This window comes from Aotus nancymaae, unplaced genomic scaffold, assembly GCF_030222135.1.
Source record: "Aotus nancymaae isolate 86718 unplaced genomic scaffold, 86718_ANA_hifiasm-v0.15.2.pri h1tg000018l, whole genome shotgun sequence".
Taxonomy (NCBI): domain Eukaryota; kingdom Metazoa; phylum Chordata; class Mammalia; order Primates; family Aotidae; genus Aotus; species Aotus nancymaae.
Window position 1 is genome coordinate 1,724,966 of NW_026988430.1, and position 24,463 is coordinate 1,749,428.

A 24,463-nucleotide genomic window follows, 5' to 3' on the forward strand; every position below is an offset into this window, starting at 1 on the left:
CCCTGTACTAGGAGACCAGGAACTACCTCTTTGGACTACATGTGGGAACCAGAGAGTTAGAGGAGATTTTGTGGTAGACTAATCCAAACCACAGCCTTCAGGTATCTAATGATGTGGACTTCAAGATAACTTACCTCTTATTTTGTGGCTGACAACTTATCTTGTATCTTTTGACTGAACTTAGTGTCTTTAAATCTCTTACATTTTTGCGGGTGCCTTACTATTTTTGAGTTGCTGTTAGAGCCAAGATTTCACTCATTTCCAGCTGCCTGGAGTGATAGGCCATCAGCAGGTATTCCCCAGTTCACTGATAGGGACCTCGGAGCGCCTGTGGGGTGCGTAGGTTCTCCTTTGCCAAGGTTGCTCTTAGGCTGACCGCTGTTTAGACTTAGTATTAATTTAGATCCAGGGTAACATTGACTTTATAAGCCTCAACTTTGTTTTTGATCAAAAACTTTGCTCTATTTTTTGCTGTCAGATTAATTTTCTCTTACTTTCCACTTTCTGACTTATTTCCAGAGTCTTCTGCCCGTCTCTGAGTCTTCCTTTAAAAACTCAGTTCAATCTACTGCTCATCAGTACGTGTTCTCGGCCCAGTTAGCGGTGGCTCATTCTAATCTCTGTCCTTATTTCTGCCATTTCCCATACTTTCCCTTTCTTCTGGAGCTCGTCTGCATTCTGCCTGTTTCTCAGGTCCCTGAAGCCTCAACTAAGTTCTTTCCTCACCGGTCTGTCTTCTGTAGTTACATCATCAGTGCCATCGGGCAGAAAACTTCAGCCTTCTCACCTGGTTCTCATAGGCGTCAATTCTGCCCGCCTGTGCGGAGCGGGTAGGTGGTAGAGCCAGGACTGAAACCGGGGCTGTTCAGCTCAGAGTCTTGTCCTCTCTCCACCAGGTAAGATAGGCCAGACTTATTTTAAGATGTATGTGGAGAAATGAGATAGCATTTGCCCAAGATAATTTCCCATAATCGTAGACCATTTGGAGATCAGATATGTGTCTTTTCTTCTCTTTCACTTAACCTGTGGTACAAAAGCTATAGATGTCATAGAACCGCCTTCCTAGAGATGCAGCTATTAATGTGTTTCCCTGAATTCTCTTTCAGTAAAAGACATTGATGGTTATACTAAAGAGTTAGGGTTCAATTAGGAAAAAAAATTTAAAGGTGGTCAGAAATGTACCTAGTCTGAAATTCTTCTCACAAACCTGTTAAATTCAGCAAATACCCACTGAATGCCTGATGTGTGCTAGGCCCTGTGCTAGGCCACAGGGGATACAGTGATAACCAAGCAGTCTTGAGGAGCCAATACGTAATCAGGCAGTCATAACAAAGCAGCAAGCGCCATCAAAGAAGTGAGCCCAGGGTCGAGGGACACAGAATTGCGCACCTGACCCTGTCTGGTGGAGGTAGGGAGTGGAGCTGGGGAAAGGCTTTCTGGAGAAGGTGATGCTGGAGCTCAGTTCAAGACCATGAATAGGATTTAACCAAGAAGAGAAGAGGACGGAGGCATTGTAGCTGGAGGCAGCGGCATGTGCAGAAGGCCGGTGGTGAGATGGGGAGGAGTAGGTATCTGAAGAGGAGAGTGATGATGGAGAGACTCTGAGCATGCCAGGCACATGGTTCTGGTAGGGCTTCAGGTGATGAGATCTGATTGTGCCCCAGGAGATGAGTCAGTGCTGGAGACTCTGCAGTCAGTGACAAGCAGCTTCTAGTTGAAGCCATAACTGTAGATGGCATCACATCACCCACGGGCATCTTGAGAGACATCTGCAGGGAAGGGGCAGCCAGGAGAGTAAGGAGTGGCAGGAAAAAATTCAGGGGACACAGACCTGAGCGGGGAGAGTTTAAAGAGGGGCAGTGGTCAGCAGTCTCCAAGGTCAAGTGGAGGGGCTTTGTCCTCTAGGTGGTAACTGATGCCTTTGAAGAGTAGTTTCACAAGAAGCAGTAGAATGGAAGGAAGAGGAAAAGTGCAACCAGACCAGGTGCTGGAAACTTTTTAAAGAGTATGTGTGAATGGACAGCTGAAAGAAACAACTGTCTCTTATAAGGACTAGCTATTACCAGTATCTTTGATGTCCAGTCCCCTCCATCCACTTGCCTTTTCGTGGCTCACTCCCTTCCTTCCTTGCCAGACGGAGTCATCATTCTGAAGTTTGCGTTCACCGTTTCCTTATTCTTCTTACTGGTTATTCCTACACAGCACATCTGTATTGCCTGGTTTTTACCTGTAATGGAATCATACAGCATACAGTCTTCTGTGATGTTTTTTCACTCGTGTTTTTGTGGTTCTTCCATGTTGGTTTTTTGCTGCTGTTTGTTTTCACTGGTGCCCAATATTCCCTTTATGAACATTGCACAATTTATGTATCCATTTTACTTTGGAGGGATTGTTGAGGTCCGGCTTGGGGCAGTTAATCCCATGACAGGGCTGATAGGAGCAGACCTTGTAGTTCTTTTTATTTATTTTAATTTCTTTATACCTTGTGGTTCTTATGTTCAAGAGTTTATCTCTAGAGGCCAGGTAACTCTTCAAATAAACTTTGTCAACAAAGATGATGGTTAGAAAGCCATAGAGACACGAATAATTGTTTTTTTAAGATGGGAGAGATTTGACTGAAGGCTTGAGGGAAGGTGCCAGAGAAAGGAGATTTTAAGATATAAGAGAAAGGAGAGCTGCCCGAAGAGCTACCCAGTGGGGCAAGGTTCCTGAGGTGGCAAAAGGAGATGCCATGTGGAGTAAAAACATTTGTAAAGGTTCCAAAAAGCTGGAGAGAAAGAGGGGCGTTTTCATAGTACCATCTTTCTTGGTCACTGCTGGGTTGAAAGCTGTTTCATGACTTTCCCCATAACTATAGAATGTTTTTGCTGGTGGCGGCTGCTGCTTTCGAAAATGCCCTTGGCTGTGCTCTGTGAATGGCCTTGTCATGGACACTTTCTATTTGTCTCCTCCCTTGTAGTGTGAGCTGTTAATGCTCAGTGGGGCCCCAGGGGAGGCTGGCTCTGTGCTCTTCTCCCTGTTCTGGTCCGTCCAGGGCAGCCTGCTATCCTGGTGCTACCTGCAGCTGAAGAGCACGGACTCTGGAGCCAAAGATATTGCCGTGGACCTTATTGAAAAATGTGAGTTTCAACATGAAAACAGATGGGCGTTTGGGTTTTGACTCTGAGTATGTTCTCTTCTTTAGTAACTCATGCATTGACTGTGCATATGGCTTTCTTTATTACAATTCACAGTCTTGGACTTGTTGGTCTAATTAAAATAGAATTCTACAGCATGTCTTTTTGTCCAGAGTTTCCTGTCTGAATGTGGTGGTATGCCTAAGTATTTTTATTGCAGAATTAGATCATTTCACAGCCTAAACATTGCTTCTGCAATCATACAGCACTCTTACATGATGTCTCACTCTTCAGGAGAGTCTATGCCTGTTTTAATCTAGTCATCTAAAAATGAAAGTCTTGAATTTTAAAAATCTAAGGTGTATAAACATTCCTGTGACCTTGGCTAATTACTAAGGATAATTAGACTCATGTTCTGTAAACTCACAGAAAATTATATGAAACCCAACAGGTACCGACAAATTATATGTGGACAATTCAGTACCATCAAACTTGGTCCCAGCAGCTGTGACGAAAACACTTATGTTGGGTCCTGTCACCTAGAGCTTGGCCTGTTAGACTGGTATACCTCATGCACGGCCCGTTGTAAACAGAAGGAAAAGGAGAGGCTGACAGCTGGGTTAGTCAGCCATGAAACTTCACTTCCAGAAGTGCCCCTCCACTTCATCAAAAGAGACGAAAACACAACGTCCCATTCAGAGCAGTCTTTTTCTGAAATTCGCACTGCTCCTTCCTCCAGAGGAATGCATCAGGGTGACACTTCATGGCCTGCGGTCTTTGCTGGGGAGTCTCCTCCACAGCTCTGTAGTCCTCTTTGTCTTTGTCCGTGGTGATAACTAAGCATGTGATATTTCTGCTATATAAAATACTAATTAATTTCTTTGTTTTGGTAGATGTGGGACAGTTTCTGGCAAGCATGAGAGTGATTTTGGAATCCCTTTTGTCACAATATAGTGGAAAAACCATAGTAGAAAGATTATGCAATTCCGTGTTTTCAATGGCAGCTCGTCAACTGGTAAGAAAAAGTGGCAGCTATTTGTAATGAGCCTGAAGCGGGCTGGGGATCTGCATCCCCAGGCACAGCCTAAGGTGGACACTAAGTACTTCATCCATCTGTTAGGTTATCTTCCTGCTGGACTTCTGCACTTTAGACATCTCACACTGCACGCTCTTGAGAGAGTTCAGCGCCCTCATAGGACTGTTGAAGAAGCTCTGTGGTGACCCCGAAGGAGGACTGACTAAGGTAACTGGAGTCGGCACGTGAGCCTGCCCTGTGTTCTCTCTGACTGCTAACTGCACACAGACACAGCTGAGCGGCCTCTAGAAGGCTCCCTGTATTTTACCAGCGGTCCTGCCAACAAGAGTAATGCCAGTCCAGGTTGATTTGGCATGGTCAGCATTAGAAAGGAGACAGAGAAAAAGCTGTAGAGATGAATCTCATCATTTTGTAGTTTATGAAGTTATATAAATACCATGTAAGTGAATGACCAAATAGAAGTCTAAAAGAGAAAATGTATGTTGAAAGGCAAATTAGAAGGTTTTATCTTTAGGAGAAATTTCTCCTTTACTTAATTTTGCATATGTAATGTTTAATCACTGTCTTGTATGAGTTTCACAACACCTCTGTGATAGTAGAAAAGATATTGAGATTTAATAGGTAAAAAAACAAAAAAAGGGTGGGGAGGAAGGGAGAGTGGGTCCAGATTTGCCAGTGTCCCAAGTAGGAATGTGAGGTCTTTAAACTCCTAATTCAGTGCTTTTTCCACTGGAAATTCACACTGGTAATGATTTAGTTCTGTCATAGTTAAAGGTAGTCTAGTAAAAGCACGTCTGCTCTGCTGAATGATGGATTTTTGTGGATCTGTCGGTGAAGATGGGCATGTCAGGTATGTCTTCGAGCCTGCGTGATGGTTTGTGCAGGGCTGGCAAAGCCCATCTGCCTGGAGCACTGATAGAGAAACAGTCTGCTGCGTGTGGCTGCGTATAGAGTGATGAGAACCTTCTTTTCTCCCGACTCATCTGTTTGCATAGCTGGATGTTGAGACCTGGCAACAGGAGCAGCCTGTGGTGTTACATACGTGGACTAAGGAATCTGCCCACAACTATGAAAATAATTGCCATGAGGTATCTGTCTTTGTTAGCCCAGGAGCAACCTATTTTGAGGTGGAATTTGATGAGAGGTGTGAAACTGAAAAAAGGTAAGACCTACATGTTCTTTCTCCCCCAAGAAATAATAGGTCAAAAATGTGAGAAGGAAGGTAATAGACATTATGCTCTCATAGGTATGATTATCTGGAATTTACTGACGCTAGAGGTCGGAAAACACGCTACGACACAAAAGTTGGCACTGATAAATGGCCCAAGGTGAGTGAGAGTCCCGGAAAGAGGAACCTACTTCTGCACCAATGCTTTTCCTTTTGTCAGCCTTCAGGGGGCAGTAGAGGTATGGTCTTTGAAGGGAGGCATTTATGTGACACTTCTGGGAAAGGAAGGATTTATATCAGAGTCTGTCACTTGTTTTGTATGAATTTTTTGGAACACAGCCATGCCTGTTTATGTCTTGTTGGTGGGAGCAGAGGCATGGAAATGTGACCACTGGCCGAGCAGGTAGTGGACAGACGGTCACGCAAGGTGTCGAAAGCTGAGCAGCAGGGTTCTGCCAACTCTCCTTCTTCGTGGGGTCCGGTTGTGAATTTGCTGTTTCCGTCACCCCTCTGTACAGTTCTCCATTAGTAGTTTTGGACATGTGGTACTGGAGATCAATTTTAAACTTAGATGTTTCTAGTCATGAACAGCATGTTTATTTCGGAAACACTCCTCTAATCTGTTTGACCACATGATTTCTGTCTGTCTCTAGAAAGTGACCTTCAAGGCCGGTCCTCGGTTGCAGTTCCTCTTTCACTCTGACAGCAGTCACAACGAATGGGGCTACAAATTCACTGTCACTGCCTATGGCCTGCCCGATGTTGCCGTGTCTTGGGGGCTGGATTTACAACTCCTTGTCTCCCGGCTGATGGGACGCCTAGCTTCCCAGTGCATGGCACTCAAGTCTGCACATCGTAAGTCCACGTCCCTGTTCCTTCCCTTCTTACACCCACGTGAAGTGCAAGGTGCGTGCTTGCTGTCTAGTAGGTCGTCTCCACTTAATGGCAGGGGATCAATAACATTCCCTCTCAGTTTCCCTTAAACCAGAAGAACAAAGTGTCCTGAAGCTTTTTGCCTTAGACTTTGGAACATAGCACAAAGGATGCCATGGGTTCTCTGTCTATGGAGGATAGCAGCTTTTTTTGGCAACATTATCTTCCTTTTTTTGTAAGTAGCTATAGGTATAGTTCGTCCAGAAGGCAGGAATATAGAATAAGTTAATTGCATGTCCTTTAAGTATGTGAATATTTATGTAAATATATGTAGATATGTGAATATGGATTTTGTTTTAAAGTTGTTTGTTCAGGGCTGAGCGAGGTGGCTCATGCTGGGAATCCCAGCACTTTAGGAGGCCAAGGTGGGAGGATTTCTTGATCCCGGGTGTTCAAAACCAGCCTGGGCAGCATAGTGAGACCTCTATCTTTACAAAAAAAATTTAAAAATTAGCCAGGTGTGGTGGCACATGCCTTTTGTCTCAGCTACTTGGGAGGCTGAGGCAGGAGGATCACTTGAGCCCAGGAGTTGGAGGCTGCACTGAGCTGTGATCACACTGCTGTACTCTAGTCTGGGTAACAGAGACTCTATCTCTTGAAAAAAAGGAAAAAGGAAAAAAATTTGTTCAATTTAGTTATTTATTTAATTATTCCAAGGAACAAGAATTATAGAATAAAACTTTCTACTGTATTTTCTTAATCATTTCTTGAATTTTTCCAATTTTAGAAGTAAAGTATCAGAAAAATTATGTAATGGAAAGAAACAGAGGAAAATAGAATCATCCTTAATCGTAATGCTCAGAAGTAACTAATTTTTTTCTTTTCATATTTCTCCAAGAAAGAAATAACTATTAGCATTTTATTTCCACCTGTTCTTTTCTCTGTGCCTATTTTAAACACATCGGTGCTGGATATTTATTATTTGCTACAGAATTAAGTTTATAAATTGTGGATGTTTTTCCATAATTAAATGTTCCTGAATGGCCTCGTGTTATATGCCAGAGATGGTTCATATCCTGTTTTCAGCTTACTGTAAACAGATTAGTCATTTCAAAGGTACCTCGTAGCTGAAGTTGTTCCACAGAACAGCAGTATTTCAGGACTTGCTGGTTTAACTTAATCTGTGATATGTGTTTACAAAGTATCACAATTACATTCTGGTATGTGGGTGAATTTTCTCTAAGTTTTGATTTTTTTAAACCTTCTCTTCCCATTTTTTTAAACCTTTTCTTTGTCATTTCAAAGATTCTCAATGTATTAAGGCAAAAATAGAACTCTCATATGTCATCTCTTTCTAGAGTTGGGAAGTAACATGGCAATACCTCAGGCAAAAATGGCATTAGTCCTAAACTCCCCTCTGTGGAAACCTGTCTTCAGGCATCAGATTTGTCCAGAGTTGGAATTAGAAGCAAGCTGGCCCACTCACCCACACCAGGATAGTAAGGAGGTATTTACTCTTCTATTCTCTTTCTATTTAGAGTGGAAACTGCCTATAAGTATTTATGACTTTAAGTTATAAACACTTGTGATTCTGTTTTCCTAACCACACGAAGCAGTTAGCTCCTTGAGGCCAGAAACTATACCTTGTTAACTTGTTAATTCCACTGTGACCCACAGGGGCCAGTGCACAATAGGTGTTGAGAAATACTGACTGCATGACTTGGGTGACATGGAAGAGGTGCTCAGTAAATCTCTGTTGATAGAGGTATCAGACAAACAATTGAGTGTACTTCTAGTGCCTGCTGAGTCCAGCTTTAGAGGAATGATCTGTGCTATACCTTTTATTCAGCATAGAATCACAGCTCATGATTTAGGTATATAATATTTTAAAACTACAAAGTTTGCCCTGCCTCTATTTTTCAGCCCTTCTTCCCTCTGTTTCTCTATTCTACTTTTCTTCCTTTCCCTCCCTGCACTGCCCCACGTTATTCAGTAGTTAAGTGCCAAATCCAGTGGCTCCTGCTCAGCTTCTGTTCTCCTTGCCTCTGTTAAACTTGGCTCCTTCAGACCCTCTCTTCTTTGGATCCATGCTAGTCCACTGTCTTCTCTTACATCTCACTGCCCACCTGCCTCCTCCACTTACTTCTTGTATTCCTCCTTCCCTAAAGGGTAGGCTTTATTCAGGCTTTCCTCCCTTCCCACAGCCCACCAAGACTTTGTCCTCCCTACTGTCTTCTCCTGTCACATTGCGGCACTAATTCCTAATATCAGTATCCAGATCTGGTTCTTCTACCCACTCCCAGTACCTGTTTCCATCTTCCTGTGAGGCATTTCCATTTAAGTGTCCTGACTCCCCTTCACTCAGAACTGTAAAACCAAAGACTGGTGACTTCTGTGACTGTCATTGTCTCCCCAGGCCTGAAGCCACTACTCCCCAGCATTCCCTGTCCTCACCTGTCTCCCCATTCCATCCAGTCAGCTTGCAGGTCCTGTGGATTCTTCCTCATGCTGTTCATCTCTGTCCTTTCCTCTGTCTGCATCTTTATCCAGGCCCTCATTCGCACCTGCCTTGTGACATTGGTAGCTACCAAGTTTTTTTGATAATCACTGCTTTATCTTGTCATTCCACTGCCAAGCACCATTAATGACTCCCCATTGCCCACAGGGTGAAGTCTAACTCCTCAATGTGACAGTCAAGGCTCTCTGCAGTCTCCTTTCACCTTACCTATCTGACTCTAGTTCCCATCACTCCCCAGCTGAGACTTCAGGCCAGGTCAGTCTCCCCACTGACTCGTGACCTCTGCTAATGGTTATGCTCCTCAGGGCCGAATCTGCCATCCTTCAGGGTCCAGTCCAAAGTCCGTATCCTCCAGGAGGCTTTTCTTAACTGCTTTAACCTGCCAGGACCTCTCTCCTTTGAACTCTCAGCATTGGGTATCCCTTCTAGGCATTTGGCACTTGATAATCTTTTGCTTTATGGGAATGCTAGTTTTATTGCTTTTACTGTTTTATTTGTGTTTATCTTTTTTTTAACTCAACTCTCTGTCTGGTCTTCCTAAAATAGACGTAAAACTTACGGAGAGTGTTCACTGTGTTTTATACTTCTGCTTTGGCCTGGTAGTTTGCTCAGTAAATTTTATTTTTTGAATGAATGTGTTAAATGTGATGGGCTTATTTTCTGTTTCCAGGTTAAGAACATTCCTGACGACCCCTGCCGCCATTTTCTTCTTGATTTTGCCCAGTCAGAGCCTGCTCAGAACTTCTGTGGGCCATATTCAGAACTTTTCAAAGGATTTATACAGGCATGTAGAAAACAGGCCCCAAAGACAGATATAGTTGCTGGTTCCACTATTGATCAAGCTGTGAACGCCACCTTTGCTGCTCTGGTGTATCGCACTCCAGATTTATATGAGAAGCTGCAAAAATATGGTAACTTTATTACAGGGAATATTTTTGATCTGAAGGCTAATTGCTAAGTTTTAAGAAAGCCTATCTTAAGTGAACATTTTTAAATATTTTAAAATATAAACACATTTCTATAACTGTAAACATCATCTTGTTAGTCCTACTTTGCCTATTAAAAGATTCATGGCCAATTTATGGTTAGCAGAGTATAATGTGTAGCACCTAACCTGGAGTTGCAGAGTTAGCAGGTAATTTGTCTTTATCCAGAATTCTCATGGAAAACTGCTAAGAAATTTAATGGAAAGAAACCTTATGTTGGGTCATGGTCTCAGTGCAAAAACAGAAGTTGTGCAGCTTCAGGTTAATCAGACAACCTTTCTGCACCTCAGTTTCTTTATCTGTAAACTTGGTTTAAGGTTGATTTGATCAAACATTCTAAGAAATTCCGGTTAAAACCACAGATGTTTAAGTTCTTGAATGGAGTAATAACCAAGGAGGAAACTGTAGGTTTTAACTGTTCCCTTCGGCTGGCTTGCAGCGTCTTGGTAGCATCACCCCGCGAGGCTTCCTTTGCTGATAGCCTTCTCCTCCCCACCTCTTTTCCTCATGTCTCCTAGGGATGCCATCTCTGTATTTACCCTATATGTAGCCTGCCGCTTAGCAGGACCCACAAGGAGGGACAGTCTCTCTCTGCACTCATTCTTATTCAGGGAAAAAGTGTTTCAAACCCTACCTAGAGATGAGGTATGGGTTTTCCTAAGCACCTGGCAGGGTATGTGTTCTTTACACAGTGCAGGTGAAATAAGCCAAACCGGAACTTCTTTCCATTAGAGTGAGAAATTGACTACTGCTCATTTTGTTTTATTTTATTTTATTTTGAGATGGAGTCTCACGCTGTCGCCCAGTCTAGAGTGTAGTGGTGCGATCTCAGCTCACCACAACCTCTGTCTCCTGGGTTCAAGCGATTCTCCTGCCTCAGCCTCCCGAGTAGCTGGGATTAGAGGCGCCTGCCACCACACTCGGCTAATTTTTGTATTTTTAGTAGAGACGGGGTTTCGCCATGTTGGCCAGGCTGGTCTCGAACTCTTGACCTCAGGTGATCCACCCACCTTGGCCTCCCAAAGTGCTGGGATTACAGGCGTGAGCCACTGTGTCTGGCCTCATTTTGTTATTTTTGATATTTTTATTCCTACCACCTTTATTGCTCAGTCCTTTGGATTTCATGCTGCAGAATTTATTTTCTGATTGTTAAAACATCTTGAGTACATCCCCAAATCTTAATATCACCTTTAAAAAGCTGCTCAAATAAACAAAACTGCATTGAGACATGAGTGATTTATGGAAACAAATGTCGTATGGAAGAGTTTATCTCTGCTAAGGAATGGAGGGAGTGATGTAACCTGCGTGAGTTAGGACAGGGAGAAGTCAAAATGTATTTTTGTAATCAAATTATATAAGAAAGCTGGATAATCTTTTTACCTGAGGGAATTTTCAGTAGAGGGATAAAAGCTTGTGGGTTCAAAGCTGAGAAATAGAAGGCATCCTGCTGTGGAAACGTTCAGGCTGTGTTCAAATATCACATACCTGTTTGCAGAGGAGAAAACACACAGTCAGCTGTGGGAACTAGAAATGTCTTTCTGTAAGGAGGTTGATTCTAGAATGCCTGCCATGGTTGGTCTGAAGGAGGCAAGGCTTGTCTTAGTTCTTTCTGTCTCTGCTTTTACGACATTGATACAGATATTGTATGTCTAAGGACTATTTCTGAGTTCTCTAAGACCGAACTACTTTGAGAATGGTATTTGTCTAGCAAATTTGCTCATCTTTGTCTAAAAATCGGTCACTCTTCTGGGTTAGAAAGGTCAGGGAGGAGTTTTTCAACTTAAATATAAGCTTCATGAGGGCAGGAACTTTGTCTGTTTTTCTCAGCAGAGCATGCCCAGTGTCTGGTATAGACCCTAGTGTATTCTAGGGCTTCAGGAAATACTGCATTGTAACATAGATGCAAAAGAGAGCTTCACACTGTTCTAGTATCTTACCTTTTGGGTTTTAGATGAAGATAAGGGGCAAGCCTCATAGATCTTACTTTAAAAAATTTTTGCCAGGCACAGTGGCTCATGCCTGTAATCCCAGCACTTTGAGAGGCCGAGGCGGGTGGATCACAAGGTCAAGAGATCGAGACCATCCTGGTCAACATGGTGAAACCCTGTCTCTACTAAAAATACAAAAAATTAGCTGGACATGGTGGCACGTGCCTGTAATCCCAGCTACTTAGGAGGCTGAGGCAGGAGAATTGCCTGAACCCAGGAGGCAGAGGTTGTGGTGAGCCGAGATCGCGCCATTGCACTCCAGCCTGGGTAACAAGAGTGAAACTCCATCTCAAAAAAAAAAAAAAAAAAAAAAAAAAAATTAACTTTTTTAACTCACCGTTAATATTTTTTAAATTTTACTTTTATTATTTTTTACATTTTACTTTTAATATTTTACTCACTTTTAAAATAATTTCTATTTTAGAAGTTACTAGTTTGAAAAAAGTTAGTTTGAAATAACACAAGAACCCATAAAGGTATTTGTGGCTTAATGGATTATTTTTTTCCCTAAGCCTCTCTTACCACCCTCAATGTGTGAATGTCAGGAGGAGTTTTTCTGCACTTCAGCAGATTTAGAAGGTCTTTAGTGTTAATGTTGCAGTAGTGAATTGTGTTACCTGAACGTAATCTTCATCTCTGCTTCTTTCCCCAGTCAACAGTGCAGGCAGAATAGCCCTGAGTGAGGAGTTTGCACAGGTTTATTCCTTGGCAGATGGGATTCGAATATGGATGGTAAGATTTTCCTTTGCATGTGATTTTGATATATTTTAGGTTTTCTACCATGACATCGTGGAATCTTTAAGATGAATTGTTCTCTTCTCAAGAATATAACTTCAGGGTTTTTGTTAAGCTAAAGTTTAGTGACATGAATAGATGTAAAATAATTTACAGCCCTTGAAATCATAGTCAGGACAGTGTTGAACATAGAAGAAATGGGATTTAGTTCAGCCTCCCCCGATCCCTGCATAGAACTCCACAGATCTGGAGGAAGAGCGTTGCTTTACATACGGTAGCCATGGACAGTTTCAGGTGGAGGAGAGGCCTCTCAGATCTGCATTTTAGAAAAGTGATTCTGCAGCAATATTTGTGACAACAGTAACCTGGAAGAACCAAGTGTCCATTAGTAGGACAGACAGAAAATTGTATGTTATTGTATAGTACTGTATCAATCACAGTGTAAATATAATTCTGTATTACAATAAAAGTGAAGGAAATAGAGCTACGTGTGTCAGCTCTCACAAACTTTGATGAACAAAAAAAGCAAGTTGTAGAAGAATGCATCAGTATGATTTTACACAAACCAAGTCCATGTGATACGTACATAAATATGTAGTAAAATTATACAGATGCATGGTAGTACCAAACACCAAACTCAGAAGAATTGTTTGTATTTCTTGGGCATGGAGATGAGTACCTACATAGTAGTAATATTCTCTTTTCTTTTTTCTTTTTTTTTTTTTTTAAGACGGAGTCTCACTCTGTTGCCCAGGCTGGAGTACAGTGGCGTGATCTCAGCTCACTGCAGCCTCTGCCTTCTGGGTTCAAGTGATTCTCCTGCTTCAGCCTCCCGAGCAGCTGGGATTACAGGTGCCCGCCACCATACTCAACTAATTTTTGTATTTTTTTTAGTGGAGATGGGGTTTTACCTTGTTGGCCAGGCTGGTCTCAACCTCAGGTGATCCGCCCACTTGGGCCTCTCAAAGTGCTAGGATTACAGGCATGAACAACCATGCCTGGCCAGTATTCTTCTTTATATATTTGCCTGCATCCTACGTGTTACATAGTAATGGGGTGGGAGAATCTGTAAATAACTGGGTAGAGGATGGATAACGAAATTGAAAGCAGAAGGCTCCTTGCAGGAGTTATAGGAGGTTGGCTTCTGCAGTGTAGGGGAGGAAATGATCAACAGGACTTTGTGACTGCTGTGAATGGGGAACAGGAAGAAGGAATTTAGGACAGTTCTTAGGTTCCTGGCTTGGGTCACTCGGTGGGTGGTAGAAACATTGACCAGGATAAGAAAAATACTCTTGGGCCGGGTGCGGTGGCTCAACGCCTGTAATCCCAGCACTTTGGGAGGCCAAGGTGGGCGGATCACGAGATCAAGAGATCAAGACCATCTTGGCCAACTTGGTGAAACCCGTCTCTACTAAAAATACAAAAATTAGCTGGGCGTGGTGGTGCACACCTGTAGTCTCAGCTACTTGGGAGGCTGAGGCAGGAGAATTGCTTGAACCCTGGAGGCAGAGGTTGCAGTGAGCCAAGATCATGCCACTGCACTCCAGCCTGGCGCCTGGCGACAGAGCAAGACTCTATCTCAAAAAAAAAAAAAAGAAAAAGAAAAATGCTCTTGGATCTGGAAATGGGGAGGTAAGTTCAGTTTTGGACTGGTTGAGTAAGAAGACATCTAGGTTGTTATCTCAGATATCTATGCAAAAGATCGTGGTTTTTGCCATTAAAAGTAATGGCAATTACTTTTTTGCCACTATAAGTAATTAAAATTTAATTACATTAAAATTACTTTTAATGGCAGAAACTGGGATTACTTTTGCACTAACCTGATAGTTGGAGAATTTAGTAAATGGAAGAATCTAAAGGGCTGATTCTTCACTGAAATGTCAAGGCAGAGATGGGGATGACTTCCAGTCATTTGTAATAGTTTGTTTGTTTTTAATACGAAGGTATCCAGGAACAGACAGTCTTGGACAGAATCCACAGGGACTAACTAGAACATAGTTGGTACTCAGTGTAGACTGGATAAACAGAGACCAAGATGAACAGGTGTTGCAAAAGAAACTAGAAGGCATTATCAGAAAGCTGGGAGGAGAATCAGAAGAGGATGTCGACAGACAAACCAAGACCGTAGCATTTAAAGAAAAATGGTGTCTGGTAAAGTCATCTACCACAGACAGTTCAAGTCAAAAGCGTTTGGCAGTTGACAAGGTGCATTGTAGATGAGCTTCTGGTTTAGCGTAGGGCAGACTGCCTGCAGTTGGATGAGAGGCCACCCTTCTCTGCAAGACCTTGGCCTCTCATATATCACATATGGCCCCCTACCTGGCTGTCAGTGTTGTGGCCCATGCTATGACTATTGCCTGGGCTGGTACTAAAAGCACCATTCTCTACCTGTAAATCTCAGAATCATGTAGAGATGTTGCCTCATTCAGAGTAGAATAGGGATGAAATTTTGGTTAAAACTCTGCGGCAGACTGGGTTTATGACTCTAGCAAGACTCGTCATTTATCTAGATCTCAGCTGCTTTATCAGTACCAGATGGGCTTTAGAAAAAGCCCCCTCCAGCACCCGTGTTCTAGAAATCTTTAAGTAATAAGGTTGTGGGAATTACAGACCCCTTCTAAATAACACATAGTTGAAGAGAAGGTAGTTTTGTTGATGCACCGTCAGACCGCTTCAAGGCCTGGATGACTTCCAGGACAAACAAGAACAGCTCAGTCCTGTATCCTCAACTGCAGCGGCTGTAAAGTACCCTGTAATCTCAGTGCTGTGTGCTTTTGAAGTAGTTTGCTGTGGCTACCATTGCTTCCCCGCCTGAAAAGCATAATTATGTGGTTCAAATTCTCCCCTAGTTAGAGATGAAGCAGAAGTCCCTGATGAGCATGGGGAACGAGGCAGAAGGAAAACGCAGTTCAGAAGCAACTGAGGTGAACCCTGAGAGCCTGGGTGAGTGTGCTAACACCAGCTGTTGTCCCTGAGCCTCTGCTTTTGTTGTAGAGCCTGGAAAACCAGTGACTCACCTTCTGGATTATCCTAATTGAGGCTGTGTTGACCTAAGGAAAGTAAATCAGGTGCTAAATGTAGTACCCAAGGATGTATCATAAACAGAGAAAATGCCAGAGAGGAGTAATTTTTTATTGACCTTCTCCACATGGAGCATCTTTCTAATCACTTGTCTTAGGAGGCATCGGGGACTTTTTGAGCTACATCTCTTTTGTTTCTTGAGATGGAGTCTCGTTCTGTCACCCAGGCTGGAGTTCAGTGGTGCAGCCGTAGCTCACTGCAACCTCCCACTGCTGGGCTCAAGCAATCTTCCCACCTTAGCCTGCTGGGTAGCTGGGACTTTAGGCAGGTGCCACCATACCTGATTAATTTTTTTTCTTCTTTGTATCCCCCTTGCCTAAGCAATTAAAAAAAATGTTTTTTAGTGGTGTGGGTCTCACTATGTTGCCCAGGCTGATCTCAGATTCCTGTCCTCAAGTGATCCTCCCACCTCAGCCTCCCAAAGCGCTGGGATTATCATAAGCCATTGTACTTAGCCTTGTTATGATTTTAAAGTGTGCTCACACTGAATATTCAGTGAAATTAAAGAATCACTATTATTTTTTAAATGTGATGGTTGTATTTTTTTAAACTCATATATTTTTAAGAGAAATATACTAAAATTTTTACAGATGAAATAGTGTGGTGCTGAAATGTGCATGAAAATAATCTAGGGAGTGGGGAGTTGATGAGGGTGAAACGAGATTGGCCCTGGGCTAATAATTACTGAAGCCGAGTGACAGGTGCATGGAGAGGTCCTTATGGTATTTTCTCTATATACATATTTGAAAACATATACAATAAAACTCTTTTTAAAAGTGTGCTGATGGTCCTGGTGAGATTTTGATTTCTATAATGAGATAAAATTTGATTCTGTTACTTTCTTCTGTCAGTAGATGTGTATATCACTATATCAGTTTTTTTTTTTGGAGACAGTGTCTCACTCTGTCACCCAAACTAGTAATGATCTTGGCTCACTGCAGCTTCAACTTCTCGGACTCAAGCAATCCTTCAGCCTCAGCCTCCCAAGTAGATGGGACTATAGGCGTGTGCCACCATGCCCCGCTAACTTACTATATTTTTAATAGAGATGGGGTTTCACCATGTTACCCAAACTGGTCTCAAACTCTGGAGCTCAAGCAATCCTCCCGCCTTGGCCTTGGCCTCCCAAAATGCTGGGATTACAGGCGTCAGCCACTGCACCAGGCCTATATCATTTTATTCATGAAGCTGTCTCTTGCCCTAAATCGTGACGTTTAAATAGATCATTTTCTCTCCAGAAGTAGGCAATACATTTAAACTTTTTTTTTTCCAATTATGATTCTTGTTTGCATTTAGCAAAAGAGTGTATTGAGAAGAGTCTTCTATTACTAAAGTTTCTGCCCATGGGCATAAGTTCACAAGAAAGCTGCAACAAGTTGGTGACTGCTGATGAAACCAATCATCTCCAGCCACTTGACAAGCGCCAGAGGACAGGCTCTGTGGTGGAAGAGCATTTCCAAGCCTCGGTATCTCCCACCGAAGCAGCACCCCCTGCCACAGGAGACCGGAGTCCTGGCCTGGACACCCAGCCAAGGCTGCTGCCCAACAGTGGCCTTCCTGCCGCAGACGTGTCGCCTGCTGCAGCTGAAGAGCCCTTGTCACCTTCCACACCCACCCGGCGGCCTCCCTTCACCCGAGGGCGACTCCGGCTGCTCTCCTTTCGATCCATGGAGGAGGCCAGACTGGTGCCCACAGTGAAAGAGAAATACCCTGTGCTGAAGGACGTCATGGACTTCATTAAGGACCAGTCGCTTTCACACAGGAGGTAAGCCAGTCATTACCTTCCTGGCACTTTCTCTTTTTTAGCTGTAGCTACCCAGTCTAGTCAGAGGCTTGAAGTTCATGTTAAAAACAAACAAATAATATTTAGGATAGATCAAGACTTGTTTTAGAATATTCAGGAAAATTTTTGATTTTTTTTTCTTTAAATAAGTAATTTTTGGGTAGGCATGGTGGCTCATGCCTATGATCTCAGTAGTTTGGGAGGATCACTTAGGGTCAGGAGTTCAAGACCAACTTGGGCAACATAGTGAGACCCCATCTACAAAAAATGTTTTAAAAAAAATAGCTCATAGCTACCATTAAATAGAAAAAATAAAAAGAAAAAAAGAAAAAAAAATTAGCTGAGGCCGGGCACAGTGGCTCATGCCGGTAATCCCAGCACTTTGGGAGGCTGAGGTGGGCGGATCACCTGACATCAGGCGTTTGAGACCAGTCTGGCCAACATGGCGAAACGCTGTCTCTACTGAAAATACAAAAATTAGCCAGGTGTCGGGGTGGGCGCCTATAATCCCAGCTACTTGGGAGACTGAGGTGGGAGAATCTCTCAAACTTGGAAAGCAGAGGTTGCAGTGAGCCCAGATCACACTACTGTACTCCAGCCTGGGCAACAGAGCAAGACTCTGTTTAAAAAAAAAAAAGAAAAAATAGCTGAGTGTGCTGGCACATGCCTATAGTCCCAGCTACCTGGGAGGCTGAGGCAGGAGGATCACTTGAGCCAGGTAGGTTGAGGCTACAGTAAGGCAAGATTACATCCACTTCACTCCAGCCTGAATGACAGAGCAAGACTCTGTCTCAAAAAAAAAAAAGGTACTTTTTCATGTAAGATTTATGTATTGTACTGTATACAAAGTATATCTCAAAAATGTACCATTAGAATTTTAAAAGGAAGCATTTTTTGGGTAGCTGCCACTTATAAATTTGTCTTATTTTAACCCAGGGAGAAATTTAGGATTTGGCATTTTCTAGAGACATAGTATCCCTATGTTACCCAGGCTGGTCTCAAACTCCTGGGCTCAAGGGATCTTTCTGCATCAGCTAGGATTACAGGTGTGAGCCACCATGCCCAGCCAGGATTTGATATTTTCCAACAAAATTATTTGTTCATAGGCCTTCATCTCTGGAAGTATTGCATGTTTAAGTTAGTGAGGAATTTCCTGTCCTAAGAATTAAAGCTTTGTCTCTATGGAAAGTGAAAATATCAGCCGGGCGCGGTGGCTCACACCTGTAATCCCAGCACTTTGGGAGGCCGAGGCGGGTGGATCACGAGGTCAAGAGATCGAGACCATCCTGGTCAACATGGTGAAACCCCGTCTCTACTAAAAATACAAAAAATTAGCTGGGCATGGTGGCGCGTGCCTGTAATCCCAGCTACTCAAGAGACTGAGGCAGGAGAATTGCCTGAACCCAGGAGGCGGAGGTTGCGGTGAGCCGAGATCACGCCATTGCATTCCAGTCCGGGTAACAAGAGTAAAACTCTGTCTCAAAAAAAAAAAAAAAAATCAATGATCCTTTTTAATTAACTTAAATAATGGGTTGTTAGACTTTTGGACGGTAGGCATGAACTGATTTGTAGTGCTGCTGAGTGAAGACTTAGAAATAGTAAAGAGGTATGGGTACTTTTCCTACATGGTGTTTCTAATGCCTCACAATAGTATTTCCTTCTTGATATATGGCATCAGGGCTTTGTGGGGGGATATTTTCTTTCTGCTCCACCTCTAGAGATTTCTAGGTATTCCTTACTTGCATTGTGTCTCCAGCATTGTGAAGGTCCTGGCCCTGAGAAAAGCCCAGGCCCAGGGCATCCTGGAGGTCCTGAAGATAACTCAGTACTGTGCAGAATCCCTTGGGCAGCCTCACTGCTTCCAGCCACCTTTCATACTTTTCCTGTTGGAACTTCTGACCTGCCAGAAAGATTTCACCAAGTAAGTACAAATGACAGGTCCACATGGAAAACAACGAAGAGCATTGTAAATAAATCCTGATTGCCTTCTCTCATTAATAACTGCATCATTTCTATGTAGGATACAAATGTACATTTTTGGTTAATTCATTCTCTCATTTGAAGGAAAGATGGGTTATGTCCTTTTAGTGTGTAACTGCCAGGAACATGTTTATTGCTCCTGGTGAGTTGATCAACTCGACTTTACCAGATGGTGAGAATTGCATTCCTCATATACTCATATACATCATTTGGCTCCTGGAAACTGTGAGCTAAATCTAAGGCTTACAGAAATGATATTAATCTGAGTACCTCACAAAGTGGTTCTTTAGATTAACTCAGTAAATACCTTTTGAGTGTCTCATGAGCTAGGAAGTCTTCTGGGTGTTATTTGTGCAGCAGTAGACAAGGCAGATTTTGTATTATTATATTGAGGAGAGAGAGAGACAATAAAAAATAAATAAATGAAAAAATACCAAATAGTGATATTGTTATGTGGTGATTAATACAGTGACCTAGTTTGGATAGTCAGGGAAGGCAGACTGAGGAGATGAAAGCCGGGAAATAAATGACCAGTCAAGATCAGACGGAAGAGCCTTAAAGGCAGAAGGAAGAGTGCAAAAGCTCTGGAGTGGGGAGTTAGCCCAAGAAGCAGAAATAAAATGAGTGTGACCGAGTGATGGGGAAAATGGGATGGGATAAGGTCAGAAAGGCAGGACCCTTATCACCATAAAGTATTTTGATTTTATACTAAGTTGTGGTTGGAAAACCACTGGAGATTTTTGAGCGCAAGAGGATCACACTTTGTTTTATATTTATAAAAGCTGCCCTTGGCTACTGAGTGAAAAAGGGTGGAAATAGAAAAGCAGTTAGGAGACTGTGGCAGTTGTCCAGGCAAGAGATGATGGTGGTTTGACCCACAGAGAAGTACTGGAGATGGAGGGAAAAGGATGAGATTCAGAATATATTTTAGAGATAGAATTGTCAGGACTTATGGGTAGATACGATAGAGAGGGTAAATGAAAGAAAGGAATCATGGGAAACTCCTAGGATTTATGAGTGAGGAGCTGGTGGATAGTGATGCATTTTACTGAGGGAAAGAATATGGAAGAAACAGATTGGGGTGAAAATCAAAAGTGTTTTTTTTTTTGTAAAGATAACAAGTAAAGATACAAAGTTATGGAAAGAAGTCAGGACTAGCGATAGAATTTGGATGTGGTTGGCATGTAGATGGCATTTAGGACTATAAGACCTGCTAGAAAGAGTGCAGAGGTAGACAAGAAGGGGCCCAGGACTGAGCCTTGTAAGGAAGCTTTTTTACTTAGAAGTCAAGCAGAGGAAGGAGAGTTAGTTAGGGCGATGAAGAAGCAGTGGCCAGTGAAGTAGATGAAAAACCAGGGGATGCTGGTGTCCCAGAAGCCAAGAGAAGAATGGATCTCAAAAGATAAGAATGTCAGGTGAGGGGCCGGGCGCGGTGGCTCACGCCTGTAATCCCAGCACTTTGGGAGGCTGAGGCGGGTGGATCACGAGGTCAAGAGATCGAGACCATCCTGGTCAACAAGGTGAAACCCCGTCTCTACTAAAGATACAAAAAAAAATTAGCTGGGCATGGTGGCGCGTGCCTGTAATCCCAGCTACTCGGGAGGCTGAGGCAGGAGAATTGCCTGAACCCAGGAGGCGGAGGTTGCGGTGAGCCGAGATCGCGCCATCGCACTCCAGCCTGGGTAACAAGAGCGAAACTCCATCTCAAAAAAAAAAAAAAAAAAAAAAGAATGTCAGGTGAGTGTCCATCCTGGGAAAAAAAAAAAAAGAATGGTCAGTTGTGTCAAATACTGATGTGAGAGTGAATGAGATAAAAACACACTGTATCTGGCAACAGCCTTACTGGAGCCATGGGACCAAAAGGCCAGTGAGACTGAGGATGATAAAATGGAGAGACTACAGACATTTAGTTTAAGAAATTTGGCCTCAAAGGGAGCAGAGAAATGGGGAAGTTTTTGGAGGGGGATGCGGGATCAACGGAGGGTTTTAGAGAGATGTAAGAGTACTTCTGTATGCTGGTGGGAATGAATCGGTGACAAGGAAAGTTTGATTCAGGAAGAGAGGGGATAATTTGCAGTAGCAGTTGTGTAAGTAGAGAGATTGGCCTTTGATTGAACCAGGGAGGCACTTTGATTAGTAATGGGGAAGCAGGACACACAGTGTCCACAAGCTGGCTGGTAGATGTTTGGTGGTGCAAAGGTAAGGGAATTCCTATGTGACCGTTACCTTTTTTTTTCTTTCTCAAGATACCTAAGTTTCTCTTTTAAAAAATAAAATGTAAGGATAGTCATCAGAGAGAACTGAAAAATGAGAAGGAGGTAGTGGTGGCATAAGGAGAAGCAGGAAGGGGTTTTTTGGTGGGGAGCAGGGGTTGGTATGTGTGTGTTTGTTTGAGACAGAGTCTCACTGCATCACCCAGGCTGGAGTACAGTGGCACCATCTCAGCTCGTTGCAGCCTTTGCCTCCCAGGTTCACCTTGGCCTCCTGACTTGGCTGAGATGATAAGTGTGTGCCACTACACCCAGCTGATTTTTCTATTTTTGCTAGACACCAGGTTTCCCTGTGTTGGCCAGACTGGTCTCAAACTTTTGACCTCAATTGATCTGCCCACCTCAGCTTCTCGAAGTGGTGGGGTTACAGGTGTGAGCTACTATGCCTAGCCTACAGGAAGGTTTTAGATAGGAATGAAAATTGAGAAAGCCAGTCCACTGAATTACCTGACAATTTTGAGTGCTTATTTGGTGATTATGGTTGTGAATTTGAAGTGATAGTAGTTGACTTGGTAGTGTGGTGGTTCCTCCACGACATTCAGTTGTTTTAATATAGGTATAAGATTGCTTAGGCAAGTACATGGAGGAAGGAAGTGACATGGGAGTTGGTATTTGCTGAGATGTGATTATGGGCCGTGGAGTCTAAGCTGAGCAAAGAGAAAGCATGGCAGGAGTAGTAGATGGTGAACATGAGGCAGTGTCCTGGGCTAAGGCCCGTTGGCATTGAAGAAAGGGATGCTGTGGGAGTCTTACCTGGGTGAGCAGGAGAGCTGGGGTCAGAGTAGGGTGCTCTGGCGTTGGGATTTCAGAGATGATGTCATTACATGATAACAAGGTCCAGGAAATGACCGTCAAACTGGGATGGCTAAGGGCACGGAAAAGAAGATAATCAGTGATGAGGATGGCAGAGAATTGAGGGAAACAGGAATGGAGACATCATTCTCATGGATGTCGAAGTCACCAGCGTGGCCAGGATGAAGGTAGAAAAGACAATGAGCTTGGTGCCGAAGTCACCAATGAAGGGAGGCAGGAGGTGAGCATGATTGTGTGGAGAGGATCGAATGAGGCGATCTGTGAAATACTTAACACAGTATCTGGCACCCAAGTAGTGGTGGGAGGGGTGGTTTTCTGTATTCACAAAGATAAATAATCGAATCTCCATACTCTGAGTAACTCTCTTGATCCAGTCAAATGGATTCGCTTGCTGCTTTGTGCGTGACTTTCTGTAGGTATTATATTTGTATTTACTTAAGCTCCTGTGCCACCTTGTTCAGCTTGCTGCCGCTGGCTCTTTTTCATGTAAGAAATCGTGATCGTTAAGTAGAAGATGTTCTGGCAATTAAGTGAATCAGTGATTTCCTCTGTTTCTAGTTATTTTGGACACTTGGAAGGCTGTGGTGCTGATCTACACAAAGAAATTCGAGACACTTACTATCAACTGGTTCTGTTTTTGGTCAAAGCAGTTAAAGGATTTAGTAGCATAAATGACAGGTACTGGATAACTTTATCATTTCTAGGGAAAGAAATGTATTTTTTTTCTGATTACAAAAGAAATATATATTCACTGTGAAAAATACCAAAAAGCACAGAGAATGAAATAAAAACAACCTCTAATGTTCCCACCTAGAGAGCTAATCACTAATGTTAACTTAATTCGTGTATTTCCTCCCAGTCCTTTTTCTGTCTGGTGTGTATAATTTCTGTTTAAGGGGTTGAGTCTGGGTTTTTCTAAGGATTTCTAACCTATTATTTTCTGTTGTGGTATATTAGGGGTTTTTTTGTTTGTTTTGAGACAAGGTCTCATGCTGTCACCCAGGCTAGAGTGCAGTGACTCAATTGTGGCTCACTGAAGCCTGGACCTCCCAGGCTCAATCGATCCATCCACCTCAGCCTCCTGAGTAGCTGGGACTACAGGCACATGCCACCTTGCCCTGCTAATTTTCTTTATGTTTTGTAGAAATGGGATTTTGCCATGTTGCTCAGGCTGACCTTGAGTTCCTGGGCTCAAGCAGTCTTCTTTCCTCAGCCTCCCAAAGTGCTGGAATCATAGGCGTGAGCCACCTCACCCAGCCAGTATATTATGTATTATGTGCAGTTTTAAAACTGGAGTATAAAGCCATTTCCCAGTCATCTTAGTAGGTGGTTTAGACATAAGCCTCAAATCAAATGATTCTTCTGTAAATCTAAACTACATAACCTTGGCTAATTTGGAGCTGACCCTGATCTTGCAGTTTTTCCAGAGGTGATTTTTACTTCTCAGTTCTTTACCATAAGATACTCCAGTGGTGATCCTGGCCGGGCAGAAACCTTACTTTACACCTTTCAGAGTTTTAAGCTTTGAAGAATGTTTGCGTGGAGTATGAGAAATTTGACAGGAACCTAAACCAGCAGTGTGAAGTTCCCTTCTGCTTTCAATTACAAACCCCGTCACCTCCTTGAATGCTTCTGTTGCCTCTGCTGTGATGGGCAGCGCGGATAACTGTCAATTACAAACCTGTCACCTACTTGAATGCTTCTGTTGCCTCTGCTGTGATGGGCAGTGCGGATAACTGTCAATTACAAACCCGTCACCTACTTGAATGCTTCTGTTGCCTCTGCTGTGATGGGCAGCGCGGATAACTGTCACTTTCATGGCCCCTTTAGGTCCTTGCTGCCTGCCTTATCCTGTGTTCAAACAGCCCTGCTTCATCTTTTGGATATGGGCTGGGAACCCAGTGATCTCACCTTCTTCGTTGATATTCAGTTACCAGATCTCCTCATGAAAATGTCACAGGAAAATATAAGTGTCCATGACAGTGTGATCAGGTAAGAGCGCGGTCCTGCACTCTGCAGTTCCTGATGTGGATTATGAAACGCAAGGATTGTAGTGGGGGCATTGAGAGCACAGTCTCCGGAGCCAGACTGTCTGTCAAAGCCTGGCTTTGCCACA

The 24,463-nt window shown here is 43.1% G+C and overlaps 1 protein-coding gene across 1 annotated transcript in view; it reads left to right on the forward strand.

The window, feature by feature from the left end:
- The window catches only part of ZZEF1 (zinc finger ZZ-type and EF-hand domain containing 1), a 133,964-nt gene that overhangs the window by 61,537 nt on the left and 47,964 nt on the right, over positions 1–24,463 (forward strand). Inside the window, exons 19-32 of the mRNA XM_021671289.2 lie at positions 2,960–3,119; positions 4,010–4,131; positions 4,237–4,359; positions 5,148–5,314; positions 5,399–5,480; positions 5,974–6,175; positions 7,552–7,700; positions 9,382–9,622; positions 12,338–12,417; positions 15,270–15,363; positions 16,798–17,266; positions 19,041–19,205; positions 22,906–23,025; positions 24,178–24,339. Of these exons, the coding sequence (XP_021526964.2) occupies positions 2,960–3,119; positions 4,010–4,131; positions 4,237–4,359; positions 5,148–5,314; positions 5,399–5,480; positions 5,974–6,175; positions 7,552–7,700; positions 9,382–9,622; positions 12,338–12,417; positions 15,270–15,363; positions 16,798–17,266; positions 19,041–19,205; positions 22,906–23,025; positions 24,178–24,339 (2,336 nt within the window). The remainder of the gene's footprint in view (positions 1–2,959; positions 3,120–4,009; positions 4,132–4,236; positions 4,360–5,147; positions 5,315–5,398; positions 5,481–5,973; positions 6,176–7,551; positions 7,701–9,381; positions 9,623–12,337; positions 12,418–15,269; positions 15,364–16,797; positions 17,267–19,040; positions 19,206–22,905; positions 23,026–24,177; positions 24,340–24,463) is intronic.